This window comes from Zeus faber (assembly GCF_960531495.2).
Source record: "Zeus faber genome assembly, chromosome: 8".
Lineage (NCBI taxonomy): Eukaryota > Metazoa > Chordata > Actinopteri > Zeiformes > Zeidae > Zeus > Zeus faber.
This window is the reverse complement of record NC_137195.1, coordinates 27763146-27780427: the sequence shown is the minus strand read 5'-3', so window position 1 is coordinate 27780427 and position 17282 is coordinate 27763146. Positions and strand designations below refer to the sequence as shown.

General features: G+C 41.4%; 2 protein-coding genes across 2 annotated transcripts; both read left to right on the top strand.

Moving 5' to 3' along the window:
* Positions 1 to 7046: 7046 nt before the first annotated feature.
* On the top strand, positions 7047 to 8413 carry LOC307233543 (bcl-2-like protein 1; the record flags this gene model as incomplete). The annotated part of the gene is made up of 2 exons (XM_080004881.1): positions 7047 to 7451; positions 8270 to 8413. The coding sequence occupies 2 exons, from the start codon at positions 7047 to 7049 to the stop codon at positions 8411 to 8413; spliced, it is 549 nt and encodes a 182-aa protein (XP_079861007.1).
* A 5377-nt stretch (positions 8414 to 13790) lies between these two features.
* LOC307233542 (bcl-2-like protein 1) lies at positions 13791 to 15160 on the top strand (the record flags this gene model as incomplete). The annotated part of the gene is made up of 2 exons (XM_080004880.1): positions 13791 to 14195; positions 15017 to 15160. The coding sequence occupies 2 exons, from the start codon at positions 13791 to 13793 to the stop codon at positions 15158 to 15160; spliced, it is 549 nt and encodes a 182-aa protein (XP_079861006.1).
* Between the last annotated feature and the right edge of the window lie 2122 nt (positions 15161 to 17282).

Here is a 17282-nt window from a genome sequence, read left to right as displayed (position 1 = left end):
CCTTTGTGACTCTTGATATTTCTCTAGTTGTTAATGTGCATTATTACTTAATGGAAGAAATGTTTTTTTTCCTTTAAATTAATTTAACCACACCATTGCTCTGTATGTTAAATTTTTCTATTATATAACTATAGATCCAGAATCGCGATTATGGCGCCGTCCCTTGAGGCTGCCTGTGTGAGCACCCCATATCGATTACGCAAATTTTAGTATTTGTAGTATTTTTAGAGCTTATAGAGCTTATTGTGCGGAATCAATTCTGCACAAGTGCAATAAATGTGTAAAGTGGAGATTTCAACACACAGTTCCAGTTCAGGTTTTATTTGTGTTGAGTTAATGCTGCAGTCTTCACAACTCCCCAATTTTGCACGTCGGGATGCTTTGAGCAAAAATGGCCACATGAAGATGATTTCACATCATCTCTTACTGGAGAAGGTTAGAGGAGGTTTTATACAATTCAGTCGTGTAAAGCAATAAATGCTTACAATCTATCAGCAATGTATCTGACAGAATCTCAAGACACATATTATTTTAAGTGTGCAGGGCCACTCACACACTTGGACACCCACACATACACAATACACACTATGTACACGCACGTATGCACAAACACATACACACACACACACACAAACAGGTCCAGAACACTTGCAATTTCACCAGGAATTTTCACCAGTTTTCAGTTTTCACCAAGAGCCACTGTATGTGGCTCGAAAATATGTTGACATAGGGGCAAACCTAATCGTCACGGAAACACATATTCGGGGAAGTGCTCAAAAAATGCGAGCTGGACACAAGAAGAAAGCGGAGGAGCCATTTCAACTATATTTACCGGGCCATTGACATTGGCTGTATCTCTGTATCATTATGCATAGTAACAAATCCCTCCCAAACGTTTCAAATGCACCCTCCAGATGCACCATGGTATGTTATCATCTTGAATATTCTTATTTATACTTTTTACAGTTTGCACACAAAAGGACACACACTTTCAAAGTGAAATGGGTGAGGATGGGTGAGTACCTCCACTTAAACAAAGTAACCTCGTTGCCTTAACATTTTGTGTCGGAACTTTGTGATTTCAGATTTTTATCTCAACTGGGTTCAGCAAACAGAAAAAAAGAAAGAAACCCACCCGTTTTCTTTGTTGAGGAGACTTATTCTGCAATATATAGAAGAGGAAGACGTCATTTCAAGAGAGGATGCAGGGATGAGTCTTTTATTAAAACTAAATGACGAAATTGATGAACTCAAAGGGAAAACTGCCGATGAACCTCTGCCTCAAAAAGACCAAGAGCACTACCCGGTGGACGAAGACAAAAGTGCACCCATTAAATCTAGAGAACAGAGAGGAAGTTGTTTGCTACACAAGGGAACTGCGGCAACCGCCTCTGTAGCAAGTCAGAATGTCTCTCATGTTCATCTAATGTAGGAGAGATTTTAAAATAATTGGGCAAATTGGAGAACTAAATCAAAGGGATAAACTAACCTACACTAGTAAGTTAGTTGAAATTCAAAGGGCGCTGACAAAAGGATTTGCTGAGTGAGAAGTCGTAGAAGCCGTCATTCAAGCCATAGCTCCGGGAACAAAACTGAAGAGTGACCTTGAAAGTAGAGTGGATTTGACAATGCAAGCTCTCATGCAAGTTCGCATTACGCATTACGTTGAGTAGGATGCTACAGAGCTGTACCACTCCCTCACACGTGCAGTTCAGGAGCTGAAAGAAACGCCCATACAGTTTTGGATGACAGCAATGGACCTCAGACAACAAATTGCCATTGCTTCAGAAAGAGTCAAGTCTGGTTTAAAGTACAGTTCAGAATTAAACTCAAAATCAGTTCCTCCAAACAGTTATGACTGGACTCCATGATGACACCATTCCAACAGACATGAGGCCATTCTTACCAGATCCAGAAGTGACAGATGAAGACCTTCTTGAGCAAATGACTGATGTATACCCTCTTGAAATGGAAAGAAGGAACAAGTTGTCAGGGGCAACAAAAGCAAAGACTATTAGAGTGGCGGCTATTAAAGAGGAAAATGAGGAAAGTGAACAAAACCCAGAACAAGACAACAACATAAGAACACGCACAATACTTACCCGTCAGACACTTGACAGTTCCAGTGAAGAGGAGTATCACTTGTGGACAGCAGTGAGACAGGCTGCAAGACATCGATGGACTATTCATCCCTCAATACTAATGGACTATGGACGCTTAGTCTTGTATTGTGGCCATGAGAGACTTTTTGGCAAAGAGAAAAAAAAAGACTATTAATATAGTACAGCCTAATGATCCTGTAAAATGTAATGTGTTTATACTTACCTGTATACTCACCTTCCACCAAATGTTCTATTGTTGAGATGTTGCTCAGTATTGCTAAGGAATGGTAAAGAAAATGTTTGGTAACATTTTGTTTAAGTGGGGGAGGATGTTGCGACCTAGAATTATTTGGGAATTTGCATAATGATTATTTAAACTAAAATAAGCTGAAATACATTTACCGTATTTTCTGGACTATAAGCCGCTACTTTTTTCCTAGGTTTTGAACCATGCGGCTTATACAAAGGTGCGGCTATTCTGTGGATTTTTCTTCCACCGCTAGGGGCGCTCTAAACGTTATTAGAATCAAAAGTAAGATAGACGAAAAATCAATGCAAAGAAGAATACGCTACTTTTTCTTTAGCAGATAGAACGCGGACGATAAATTACCAACTGGTAATTATTTTCAAATCCTCGCCCCTTCATCATGGAACCCACATGAAGAAGTTCGTATGATGCAAGTTTTAAGTTGAAAGCCATCGATCTTGCTATCCAGGAAGGAAACCGCGCTGCTGCACGCAAGCTTAGAACCAATGAATCTATGGTGAGACGTTGGTGGTGGCAGCGGGAAGAGCTCATGCAATGCCAAAAGTCGAGAAAAGCTTTCAGGGGACATAAAAGCAGGTGGCCTGAACTTGAAAATGTCCTGGAGGACTGGGTGAACACACAGAGAGCAGGTGGCCGAGGTGTATCCACTGTACAGATCCGACTGAAAGCTAAAACAATCGCCCGCGAAATGAATATTGAAGATTTCAAAGCTGGGCCGTCATGGTGTTTCAGATTTATGAGACGTAAAAACCTGTCCATCAGGGCAGGGACCACTCTCTGTCAGCAACTCCCCCCTGACTATCAGGAAAAAGTTGAAAACTTCCACAAATTCGTTGAAACAAAGATACAAGAACACTCCATCGTACCAGACGATCCATAAATATGGATGAAGTACCTTTGACGTTTGATCTGCCTCTAACCAGGACTGTTAATAAGACAGGCGCATCATCCGTGTTGTTGAAAACAACAGGTCACGAGAGGACGCACTTCACCTGCGTTCTGGCATGTACGGCATCCGGACAAAAACTTCCACCACTGGTGATTTTTAAGCGCATAACTATGCCGAAAGAACAACTCCCGAAAGGCATAGTGGTCAAAGTTAACACCAAAGGCCTAATGAAGGAATGGTTAACGGAGTGCTACGGCAAGCGCCCAGGAGGATTTTTTCACCGGAAAAAAGCACTGCTTGTTTGGGATAGCATGAGGGCCCACATCACAGATTCTGTGAAAGCAGCGATCAAGAAAACAAACTCCATTCCAGCTGTGATTCCTGGAGGTACAACAAAGTATTTGCAGCCGCTTGACATCAGTGTGAATCGGGCATTTAAAGCTGCACTCCGGGTTGAGTGGGAGGCTTGGATGACAAGTGGTGAGAAAACTGGCCGCATGCGAAAAGCATCTTTTCCTGATGTCTGTCAGTGGACACTAACAGCGTGGAGTGCTGTGAAAAAATCCACCATCACCAACGGGTTCCGAAAGGCTGGACTGCTACGCGAAGAGAGCGGCGCACCTTCAGAGTCAACTTCACCGGAGGATGACAGTGACACGGAGAGCGAGACTGATGGAGACTGATGGAGGCAGATGTGACGAAGCGCTTCTGAGGCTGTTCAACTCCGACACGAAGAAGACGACTTCATGGGTTTCAGCGAAGATGATTAAAGTGACTTGTGGTTTCAAACACAGGAGAAATGAAGGTAAATAAATGCCGTTTTTTTTCTCTTGGTTCTGTTCCGTTTTAATCAGCAAAGTTGCTGCCGTGTTAAAAGGCACTGTTCGGAAATAATCTGTTCAGGTACATACATGTACATTTACAGTTCAAAATCGTTCTGTACATGCAGTAAATATCTAATTTTTCAACATAGATATCTGCGGCTTATAGCCCGGTGCGGCTTGTATATCTCTTTTTTTAAAAATAGAGCGGATGCGGCTTATATACAGGTGCGCTCTATGGTCCGGAAAATATGGATAAATCGAGCTTATAGAGCTTATTGTGCGGAATCAATTCTGCACAAGTGCAATAAATGTGTATAGTGGAGATTTCAACACACAGTTCCAGTTCAGGTTTTATTTGTGTTGCGTTAATGCTGCAGTCTTCACAACTCCCTAATTTTGCACGTCGTGATGCTTTGAGCAAAAATGGCCACATGAAGATGATTTCACATCATCTCTTACTGAAGAAGGTTAGAGGAGGTTTTATACAATTCAGTCGTGTAAAGCAATAAATGGTTACAATCTATCAGCAATGTATCTGACAGAATCTCAATACACATATAATTTTAAGTGTGCAGCGCCACTCACACACTTGGAGACCCACACATACGTACACAATACACACTATGTACACGCATGCACCCACAGACCCTCACACACACACACACACACACACACACACGCACACACACACACACACACACACACAGACACACACACACACACAGGTCCAGCACACTTGCAATTTCACCAGGAATTTTCACCAGTTTTCAGTTTTCACCAAGAGCCACTGTACGTTGCTTGAAAATATGTTGCCATAGGGGCAAACCTAATCGTCACAGAAACACATATTCGGGGAAGTGCTCAAAAAATGCGAGCTGGACACAAGAAGAAAGCGGAGGAGCCATTTCAACTATATTTACCGAGCCACTGACATTGGCTGTATCTCTGTATCATTATGCATAGTAACAAATCCCTCCCAAGTGTACCCTCCAGATGCACCATGGTATGTTATCATCTTGAATATTCTTATTTATACATTTTTATTTTATACAACATTTGCTGATATGAACAAGTTAAAGAATAGGATGTTGATAGTTTGGTTTAAGAATATGGTATTGATTTATTGATACTGTATTGATACTGTATTGATCCCCAATGAGAAACTTAAACTTCCCTTCCCGGAGATAAGCCACAACCATTTGTGACCAAGCCCCACCCCCAGCACGCATCAGTTCTGTCGCTCAAAAGTAATGTAATCACTCATCCATAATCAAGCGCCAGACAAATATCCAAAAAAGGACTGCAGAGCAAACACAGCTTTTACATTCAAGCAGACATGTTTAAAACAAGAGAATAACTTCTTGAATAAAATAAATAACCTAAGAATAAAAGTAAATAACTTCTACCATTTTTGTACTAAAATATATCTTAAAGTGGTAAAATGTTTTGCACATAAACCAAAAATCAGCTGCAGATCTAAAAATAGCAAAATTAATAAAAAACAAAAAACAAAACCCAGAAATAGATACGGAGATCCAGAGGATAAACTAGTGATGCACAACACGCAAACGGGTCGTCCATAGCGAACGGTTCTTTTAAATGACTCGGGAGTATGGGGTCACTCTGCCAAGAGTGAATCTTCGATTCAAACATTCACATTTCACCAAATATGAATATTTTATATTCATGTTTGCATATGGACTGTTTGTGATTTACACTTCTCCTCCAAAATAGACATTTTTAGAGAATTAAGGCTGAAAGATTTACTGGGATCCACAGCATTCTTTCAACTAAATCAATAATCTTGAAAGAATGAAATGATTTCTATGGAAGACTATTTCCGCCAGGGAAAAATGATAATCCATAGCAACAATTCCCAAACTTAAGAATGCCGCGACCCGATTTGAAATCTGGAAATCTCCAGTGGCCCACCCAAACCTTTAATCACAACTCAATGACGAGATATAATATACAATCTGGATCAAAAATAGGTCAGAAATTAAGAATAACACAGTTTAAAGCCTAAGAACTGGTGTTTTTTATATTTTTTGTAATGCCTTTGTGACGCAGGTAAGTCCGCACCCAGTCCTCCAGGTGGGGGTTGGGCGTGGGGTTAACAACCTCACCCCGTAAAAAAAGCATGTTATGGAAACAACGAGAAGAGGCCATTCTGGTGAATGGTGGGGACTCGTCGCCCAATGTTCCAGAAGGAGCGCGAGGAACTGAACAGAACTGAACTGATTTTTACAGTTTGCACACAAAAGGACAGACACTCTCAAAGTGAAACACTGTTATGGAATCTGAATATACACCCCCTCCCCACCAATGTCCAGGGACTCTCAACAGAAGAATAAATAAGAAAAAATATATAATAATACTAATAATATATTATATATTATTATAATAAAAAATAAGAAGAAGAATATGATGTGATAGTAATTAATAACATATGTTAGCACCATTAAAAAATATTAATTACTATCATATATTGCTAATATGAGTTCATATTAGTAAGATATAGTAATAGAGATAATATGTAATAACAGTGGTATTAATAATACAATATATAGAATATACATATTTTATTTCTCTTAGACTGCTTATTGTATGTATATATTGTGAATTGAGTGTACATTCCCTCTTGTTACTCTGTACTTATGCTTCCCCATTGAGTTGCTGCAACCCCTGAATTTCCCTTACCTGGTAGTAGAAAGGTACCCGGTACTAGAAACCTAATAAAGTGGCCACTGATGAGGGGAATCCCCCCCACATAACCCCTGCACCCCGGGGGCAGCAGCCCCATGCCATCTCTTTGTGACATCACAGCTCTCCTCCAATCAAGCGTCAGCGTTTGAACGATGCTCTCAGTTTCCAACTGACAAATGATTGCGCTACCCCACTGACTGTTACCAAACACAACAGCAGAAAGACGTTGATGCCTGAGCAGCTTGGCAGTTTCCAGCATGGAGCACAGCAACAGAGAGATGGTGGTCTGCTTCCTCACCTACAAATTGTCTCAGCACAACTATCCCACCCTGCAGCTGGGGCCGGAGAGCGCCAGTGAAAAGGCGCTTCGGGAGTCGGCGGCCGAGTTTGAGCTGCGCTATGTGCGGGCCTTCAGCGACATGTTGTCCCAGCTCCACATCACTCCCGCCACGGCCTACAACAGCTTTGAGAAGGTGATGGACGAGGTGTTTCGGGACGGGATCAACTGGGGCCGCATCGTGGGCCTGTTTGCCTTCGGAGGTGCCCTCTGCGTGGATTGTGTGCAGAAGGACATGAGCCACATGGTGCCCTGCATCGTAGACTGGATGACCACATACCTGGACCACCACCTTGATCCATGGATCCAGAGTCAGGGAGGATGGGTGAGTTCCTCCGCTTAAACAAAGTAACCTTGTTGCCTTAACATTTTGTGTAGGAACTTTGTGATTTCAACTAATTCATTTCAACTGGGTTCTGCAAACAGAAAAAAAGAATGAAACCGACCCGGTTTCAGTTGGTCCGATTTCAGTTGGTTCAACTGAAACCGGACCAACTGACAAGCAGACAACCAGGGGAATGCCTGGTACTCCTGGTGGCCAGTCCGCCCCTGCTTCTGATGCAAGTGGATGGATACATCGTTATGTGTCAAAAATTGTTCCGAATTAAGCCGCAACTAAAACAACTTTTGATTTTGTCATAAAGACAAAAAGCAAGTTGTGATAGAAAGGCTGAGAACCAAACTCAATCCACCAGCCCGTAAGTGGTGATGTGTGCATACCAATAAACTGTGAATTTATAATCACAAAAAAATAATAATTTGTTAAATAAGAAAGTTTTAAGTTCTTTGTTCTGTCCTTCTTGTCACTGTCCAAATTAAATAGACAAACACCCAAACTGACAAACTAATGTTGTGCACGGGTTGAATCAAGATGTTTAGCAGGCGCAAGTCGTCTTGTTCTCTTTGACTCTTTGAGCAAAACATTTTGAGTTCCAAGTTGAGTGCCAACGCTCCTTGACATTCAAAGTTGTTCAAGCGTTTTTGCTGAAGTTAGTTGAACCGACTCAAAAACATGAATTTCACATGAATCAATTGCTGTATGACACTCAAGACACAACCACTGTGGACACTGCTGCTGGCTATGTAAAACTATATTTCATTCTAATCTTCTTTCCTCTGTCCGTCTCCTGATCACCATGACAGGACCGCTTTGCAGAGGTGTTCGGCGGAGATGCGGTTGCCAAGGCCAGGAGGTCGAAGGAGAGTATCAGAAGATGGACGCTGGTCGGGGTCGTGCTACTCACGGGAGCGCTATTCGACCTGCTCATTGTTCACAATCGGCATTAGAGCAGAGGACAATGATTATATTATTCTATTTTACATACATTTTGAAATAAATATTTATTCATCTTCATTATTATTTCTTTTTCTATTTTGGAATGCCTTGTTCTTTTTTTGCCGGTTGTACAGTTATTTAAATGCTTCCAATAAATATATTTTAGAAATGTTGTTTCTGATATCCTCTTTGATGTGCCAAACTATTTTTAGAAGAGGAACAACACAAGTACAGAAGGTTTACATTTGGTGGTGAGGTGACGTCTCTGAACTACTACAATTCAAGTTCGAGTTCAAGAGATTATTATACGGTCATACATATATGCAGTGAAATGTCCCTTTGTGACTCTTGATATTTCTCTAGTTGTTAATGTGCATTATTACTTAATGGAAGAAATGTTTTTTTTCCCTTTAAATTAATTAAACCACACCATTGCTCTGTATGTTTAATTATTCTATTATATAACTATAGATCCAGGATCACGATTGTGGCGCCGCCCCTTGCGGCTGCCTGCGCGAGCACCTCATATCGATTATGCACATTTTAGTATTTGTAGTATTTTTAGAGCTTATAGAGCTTATTGTGCGGAATCAATTCTGCAGAAGTGCATTAAATGTGTAAAGTGGAGATTTAAACACACAGTTCCAGTTCAGGTTTTATTTGTGTTGCGTTAATGCTGCAGTCTTCACACCTCCCTAATTTTGCACGTTGGGATGCTTTGAGCAAAAATGGCCACATGAAGATGATTTCACATCATCTCTTACTGGAGAAGGTTAGAGGAGGTTTTATACAATTCAGTAGTGTAAAGCAATAAATGCTTAAAATCTATCAACAACGTATCTGACAGAATCTCAATACAAATATAATTTCAAGTGTGCAGCGCCACTCACACACTTGGACACCCACACATACGTACACAATACACACTATGTACACGCACGCACGCACAGACACACACACACACACAAACACACACACACACACACACACACACACACACACACACACACACACACACACACACAGGTCCAGCACACTTGCAATTTCACCAGGAATTTTCACCAGTTTTCAGTTTTCACCAAGAGCCACTGTATGTGGCTTGAAAATATGTTGACATAGGGGCAAACCTAATCGTCACGGAAACACATATTCGGGGAAGTGCGAGCTGGACACAAGAAGAAAGCGCAGGAGACATTTCAACTATATTTACCGAGCCACTGACATTGGCTGTATCTCTGTATCATTATGCACAGTAACAAATCCCTCACAAACGTTTCAAATGCACCCTCCAGATGCACCATGGTATGTTATCATCTTGAATATTCTTATTTATACTTTTTTATTTTTACAGTTTACACACAAAAGGACACACACTTTCAAAGTGAAACACTGTTATGGAATTTCAATATACACCCCCTCCCCAACAATGTCCAGGGACTCTTAAAAGAAGAATAAATAAGAAAAAAAAATTGAATAATCATAATAATATTATATATCATTATAATAAAAAATAAGAAGAAGAATTTGATGAGATTGTACTCAATAACATATATTATCACTATTAAAAACATTAATTACTATCATATATTGCTAATATGACTTCATATTAGTAAGATATAGTAATAGCGATAATATGTAGTCATATTATTATTATTCTTATCATACTATTGCACTCTGTTTGGGCCACTTCTAGTTTTCTTAAAAATAAAAAACAATACTTCTCTTTGCAATTGGAAACGACGTACGTGTTGATTCGCATATAGGGCGAAGAGGTCTGGGAGTATCCCAGATATTTGGGATATCTGGGAGTCCACATCACAGAGGACTTAACATGGACTATACAAACAGACACTCTGGTGAGAAAGGCGAGGCAGCGTCTCTACCACCTCAGGCAGCTGAGGAAATTCCGGGTCTCGGTGAGGATCCTCAAGTCCTTCTACTCTGGAGCAGTGGAGAGCATCCTGACAGGCAACATCACTGCCTGGTTTGGGAACTGTACTGCCCAGGACAGGCGGGCCCTGCAGAGGGTGGTGCGTTCAGCTGAACGTACCACTGGAACTACCCTCCCCCCCTTGCAGGAGTTATACACCAGGAGGTGTAGTAGCAGAGCCCGTAGGATCATGAAGGATCCTCATCACCCCAACAATGGACTGTTTCAGCTGCTGCGGTCAGGCAAGCGCCTCCGCAGTCACAGCAAGAACAAAGAGACTGAGACGGAGTTTCTTCCCTCAAGCCATCAGAACTGTCAATGCTGACCTCACCAGGGGTCCTAACTGAGCCATGCACTAGGCTCCACTACCTACTGTACTGTATGTAGCATACTGTACCGCATACTGTGTCACTGTTCAGGGTTGTTCGTGATGCCGTATTGCTGCGCCGTACTGTTGTATACTGTGCTGTATTATCCCAAACACTACCTCACTTTATTCACATTCACATGCCACTTTAATTCACATGCCACTTTAATGCACTTATCTGTATATACATAGGCATATTCCTTCTATCTATTCCATTTTATTTCATTTTATTTTTATTGTATTTTATTTTATTCTATATATTTTTATTTTATTCTATAAGTATTAAACTTACTGTATTACGTTTTAGGAGTCAGTAAGTCGGTCTATTAGAAAGACATTTTTTTGCTAGGACATATTGTGTGTTATCACCGGGTGCGTTGCATTACATTTCACTGCATGTATGCGACTCCAAAACAAACTAAATAAGCCGCTGAGAGGCGATGATAAGGGGCCTATTGTAAAACGTGCTTCTAAACAAACAAATGTTGATGCGCTGAATCCAACGAATGCGTTTAAGGGTGTTTATTAAATCAACATAAGGAAACTTAAATAAACGGTGCCTTTAACTCATAATACAGCGATCAAAACAAATAAACAAAATCAAACTAAAGCGATCAACGAAAGTGTGGGTTCCCCAAACCCCCCCTCTCACTCTGATTCTCAGCAGGAGATCAGCTGGTGCCTTTTAAAGCGACGCCCATATGCCTGTCAATCATTCATCCCACACCCGTGATAGTAAATTCATTCATTGACCAAATATAACCCAAAACATAATCATAAGAATTCATAATAAATTCATATACAATAAACCCGATAATAATAAATCAATTAATAGCAAACCAATTCATGGCTCCCACACTGCATATATGTATGAAAGTATGTATATGTATGTGACAAATAAAAATCTTGAATCTTGAAGTGAGATCCCATCACACGTGGTGACTGGGACACATGTGGAGACAGATTCTAATGCCAGATGTGAACAGACGGACGGAGAGCTTTCCACTTGTGATCGGATCACCCAAGATGTATGTTAATGCCAGATGTGAACTGACAGACTGAGAGCTGTACACTTCTGTCTACTTGTGATCGGATCGCCCAAGACGCATGTTAATGCCAGATGTGAACAGACGGACTGAGAGCTGTCCACTTCTGTCCACTTGTGATCGGATCACCCAAGATGTATGTTAATGCCAGATGTGAACAGACGGACTGAGAGCTGTCCACTTCTGTCCACTTGTGATCGGATCGCCCAAGACGCATGTTAATGCCAGATGTGAACAGACGGACTGAGAGCTGTCCACTTCCGTCCACTTGTGATCGGATCGCCCAAGACGCATGTTAATGCCAGATGTGAACAGATGGACTGAGAGCTTTCCACTTGTGATCGGATCGCCCAAGACGCATGTTAATGCCAGATGTGAACAGACAGACTGAGAGCTCTCCACTTGTGATTGGATCGCCGAATACGGATGTTAATGCCAGATGTGAACAGATGGACTTAGGGCTGTCCACTTGTGATCGAGGCTCTGTAGGCGATGTAGGTCTCCATGGTGGAGACGTGCTTCTCGGGGTCGTCCACGGTGACCAACCGTGCGTTTCAGTGGCGACGTAGAGGTCGAGGGCGTCTCCGTCCGCCTCGTCGTCCAGCTGCAGAGCAGCGACGACGCCGATGCCGAACTGGACGTCTCCACCGGCGCCACTGGTCAGTCCCCAATCCTGCTAGACGACGACGACGACGACGACGACGATGACGACGACGACGACGACGACGACTCTTTCTACATTAATGGGAGCCTTGTTGTGACCGCAAAACACACACACGCACACACACACACACACACACACACACACACACACACACACAAATACATACACACACACACGAATACACACACACGAATACAAACACACAGACACACGAATACATACACACACGTATACACACACGAATACATAGACACACACAAATACACACACACACAAATACAGACACACACTGCTGTTATTTTTTCGCTGTTGGGGTTGTGAGAGGACTTGTATCTCCAGTAGAAACGTTCCCGTGACTATTGATGGGGAACTAGTACGTCTGGTTGATGCAGGGAGCATTATAATGCAGCGTAAACAACATCTTCTGTGTTGGATTACAAGTTCAAACAACTTGGGAATTATAAACGTGTTAATATGAATTTTTAACCTGGGCTGGAATCTCCAAGAGAAAATTATAGGCAATAAGAGGTTTTTTATTTATTTATTTTTTTACATTTTTATTTTCATTTAGAAAAGTCATTTTTGGGGGGGGATTTCTTTTATGTTTAGGTTTATTTCATTTTTAGGGTTTTTTGGTAATTCGCTTTAGTTAGTTAAGTTTTTTTTTTTAATTTTCTATCTATTGTGTCATTGAGGAGGATTTAGATATAGATTTAGTACAACACAGACAATTCATCCTATTATATAATTAAAGAACCCAGAATCGCATTTGTGGCGCCGCCCCTTGCGGCCGCCTGCGCGAGCACCGCTTGTTGATTACGCACATTTGAGTATTTTTCGAGCTTATAGAGCTTGTGCGTAATCACAGGGTGTCATGACATTTAACTGCACATATGTACGACCGTATTTGTATGTATGTGACAAATAATCTCTTGAACTTGAACTTGAACTTGAAATAATAGTAGTATTAATAATACAGTATATACAATATACATATTTTTTTTACTATTGGACTGCTTATTGTATGTATATATTGTGAATTGAGTGTACATTCCCTCTTGTTACTCTGTACTTTATGCTTCCCCATTGAGTTGCTGCAACCCCTGAATTTCCCTTACCTGGTAGTAGAAAGGTACCCGGTACGAGAAACCTAATAAAGTGGCCACTGATGAGGGGAATCCCCCCCATATAACCCCTGTACCCCGGGGGCAGCAGCCCCATGCCATCTCTTTGTGACGTCACAGCTCTCCTCCAATCAAGAGTCAGCGTTTGAACGATGCTCTCAGTTTCCAACTGACAAATGATTGCGCTACCCCACTGACTGTTACCAAACACAACAGCAGAAAGACGTTGATTCCCGAGCAGCTTGGCAGTTTCCAGCATGGAGCACAGCAACAGAGAGATGGTGGTCTGCTTCCTCACCTACAAATTGTCTCAGCACAACTATCCCACCCTGCAGCTGGGGCCGGAGAGCGCCAGTGAAAAGGCGCTTCGGGAGTCGGCGGCCGAGTTTGAGCTGCGCTATGTGCAGGCCTTCAGCGACATGTTGTCCCAGCTCCACATCACTCCCGCCACGGCCTACAACAGCTTTGAGAAGGTGATGGACGAGGTGTTTCGGGACGGGATCAACTGGGGCCGCATCGTGGGCCTGTTTGCCTTCGGAGGTGCCCTCTGCGTGGATTGTGTGCAGAAGGACATGAGCCACATGGTGCCCCGCATCGTAGACTGGATGACCACATACCTGGACCACCACCTTGATCCATGGATCCAGAGTCAGGGAGGATGGGTGAGTTCCTCTGCTTAAACAAAGTAACCTTGTTGCCTTAACATTTTGTGTAGGAACTTTGTTATTTCAACTAATTCATTTCAACTGGGTTCGGCAAAAAGAAAAAAAGAAAGATACCGACCCGGTTTCAGTTGGTCCTATTTCAGTTGGTTCAACTGAAACCGGACCAACTGACAAGCAGACAACCAGGGGAATGCCTGGTACTCCTGGTGGCCAGTCCGCCCCTGCTTCTGATGCAAGGGGATGGATACATCGTTATGTGTCAAAAATTGTCCCGAATGAATGAATGAACTAAAACAACTTTTGATTTTGTCATATAGACAAAAAGCAAGTTGTGATTGAAAGGCTGAGAACCAAACTCAATCCAAACAGCCAGTAAGTGGTGATGTGTGCAAACCAATTAACTATGAATTTATAATCACAAAAAAAATAATAATTTGTTAAATTAGAAAGTTTTAAGTTCTTTGTTCTGTCCTTCTTGTCACTGTCTAAATTAAATAGACAAACACCCAAACTGACAAACTAATGTTGTGCACGGGTTGAATCAAGATGTTTAGCAGGCACAAGTCGCCTTGTTCTCTTTGACTCTTTGAGCAAAACATTTTGAGTTCCAAGTTGAGGGCCAACGTTCCTTGACATTCAAAGTTGTTCAAGCGTTTTTGCTGAAGTTAGTTGAACCGACTCAAAAACATGAATTTCACATGAATCAATTGCTGTATGACACTCAAGACACAACCACTGTGGACACTGCTGCTGGCTATGTAAAACTATATTTCATTCTAATCTTCTTTCCTCTGTCCGTCTCCTGATCACCATGACAGGACCGCTTTGCGGAGGTGTTCGGCGGAGATGCGGTTGCCAAAGCCAGGAGGTCGAAGGAGAGTATCAGAAGATGGACGCTGGTCGGGGTCGTGCTACTCACGGGAGCGCTATTCGACCTGCTCATTGTTCACAATCGGCATTAGAGCAGAGGACAATGATTATATTATTCTATTTTACATACATTTTGAAATCAATATTTATTCATCTTCATTATTATTTCTTTTTCTATTTTGGAATGCCTTGTTCTTTTTTTGCCGGTTGTACAGTTATTTAAATGCTTCCAATAAATATATTTTAGAAATGTTGTTTCTGATATCCTCTTTGATGTGCCAAACTATTTTTAGAAGAGGAACAACACAAGTACAGAAGGTTTACATTTGGTGGTGAGGTGACGTCTCTGAACTACTACAATTCAAGTTCAAGTGAAATGTCCCTTTGGGGCTCTTGATATTTCTCTTGTTGTTAATGTGCATTATTACTTAATGGAAGAAATGGTTTTTTTCCTTTAAATTAATTTAACCGCACCATTGCTCTGTATGTTTAATTATTCTATTATATAACTATAGATCCAGAATCGCGATTGTGGCGCCGCCCCTTGCGGCTGCCTGCGCGAGCACCCCATATCGATTACGCACATTTTAGTATTTGTAGTATTTTTAGAGCTTATAGAGCTTATTGTGCGGAATCAATTCTGCACAAGTGCAATAAATGTGTAAAGTGGAGATTTCAACACACAGTTCCAGTTCAGGTTTTATTTGTGTTGAGTTAATGCTGCAGTCTTTACACCTCCCTAATTTTGCACGTCGGGATGCTTTGAGCAAAAATGGCCACATGAAGATGATTTCACATCATCTCTTACTGGAGAAGGTTAGAGGAGGTTTTATACAATTCAGTAGTGTAAAGCAATAAATGCTTACAATCTATCAGCAACGTATCTGACAGAATCTCAAGACACATAATTTTAAGGGTGCAGCGCCACTCACACACTTGGACACCCACACATACGTACACAATACACACTATGTACACGCACGCATGCACGTATGCACAAACACATACACACACACACACACAAACACACACACAGGTCCAGCACACTTGCAATTTCACCAGGAATTTTCACCAGTTTTCAGTTTTCACCAAGAGCCACTGTATATGGCTCGAAAAAATGTTGCCATAGGGGCAACCCTAATCATCACGGAAACACATATTCGGGGAAGTGCTCAAAAAATGCGAGATGGAAACAAGAAGAAAGCGGAGGAGCCATTTCAACTATATTTACCGAGCCAATGACATTGGCTGTATCTCTGTATCATTATGCATAGTAACAAATCCCTCCCAAACGTTTCAAATGCACCCTCCAGATGCACAATGGTATGTTATCATCTTGAATATTCTTATTTATACTTTTTTATTTTTACAGTTTGCACACAAAAGGACAGACACTTTCAAATTGAAACACTGTTATGGAATTTGAATATACACCCCCTCCCCAACAATGCCCAGGGACTCTCAAAAGAAGAATAAATAAGAAAAAAAAAGTAGAATAATAATAATATTATATATCATTATAATAAAAAAAATAATAAGAATTTGATGAGATAGTACTCAATAACATATATTATCACTATTAAAATATATTAATTACGATCATATATTGCTAATATGAGTTCATATTAGTAAGATATAGTAATAGCGATAATATGTAGTCATATTATTATTCATAATATACTATTGCACTCCTTTTGGGCCACTTCTAGTTTTCTTAAAAATAAAAAACAATACTTCTCTTTGCAATTGGAAACCACGTACGTGTTGATTCGCATATAGAGCGAAGAGGTCTGGGAGTATCCCAGATATTTGGGATATCTGGGAGTCCACATCACAGAGGACTTAACATGGACTATACAAACAGACACTCTGGTGAGAAAGACGAGGCAGCGTCTCTACCACCTCAGGCAGCTGAGGAAATTCCGGGTCTCGGTGAGGATCCTCAAGTCCTTCTACTCTGGAGCAGTGGAGAGCATCCTGACAGGCAACATCACTGCCTGGTTTGGGAACTGTACTGCTCAGGGCAGGCGGGCCCTGCAGAGTGTGGTGCGTTCAGCTGAACGTACCACTGGAACTACCCTCCCCCCCTTGCAGGAGTTATACACCAGGAGTGTTAGGAGGTATGCTGAGTGAACCCAGGTGCAGAGAACAAGGCAGAGGCGAGGTGGCAAAAATAGAGGTTTACTCAAAACAATTACAAAAACTGGGCAAAAA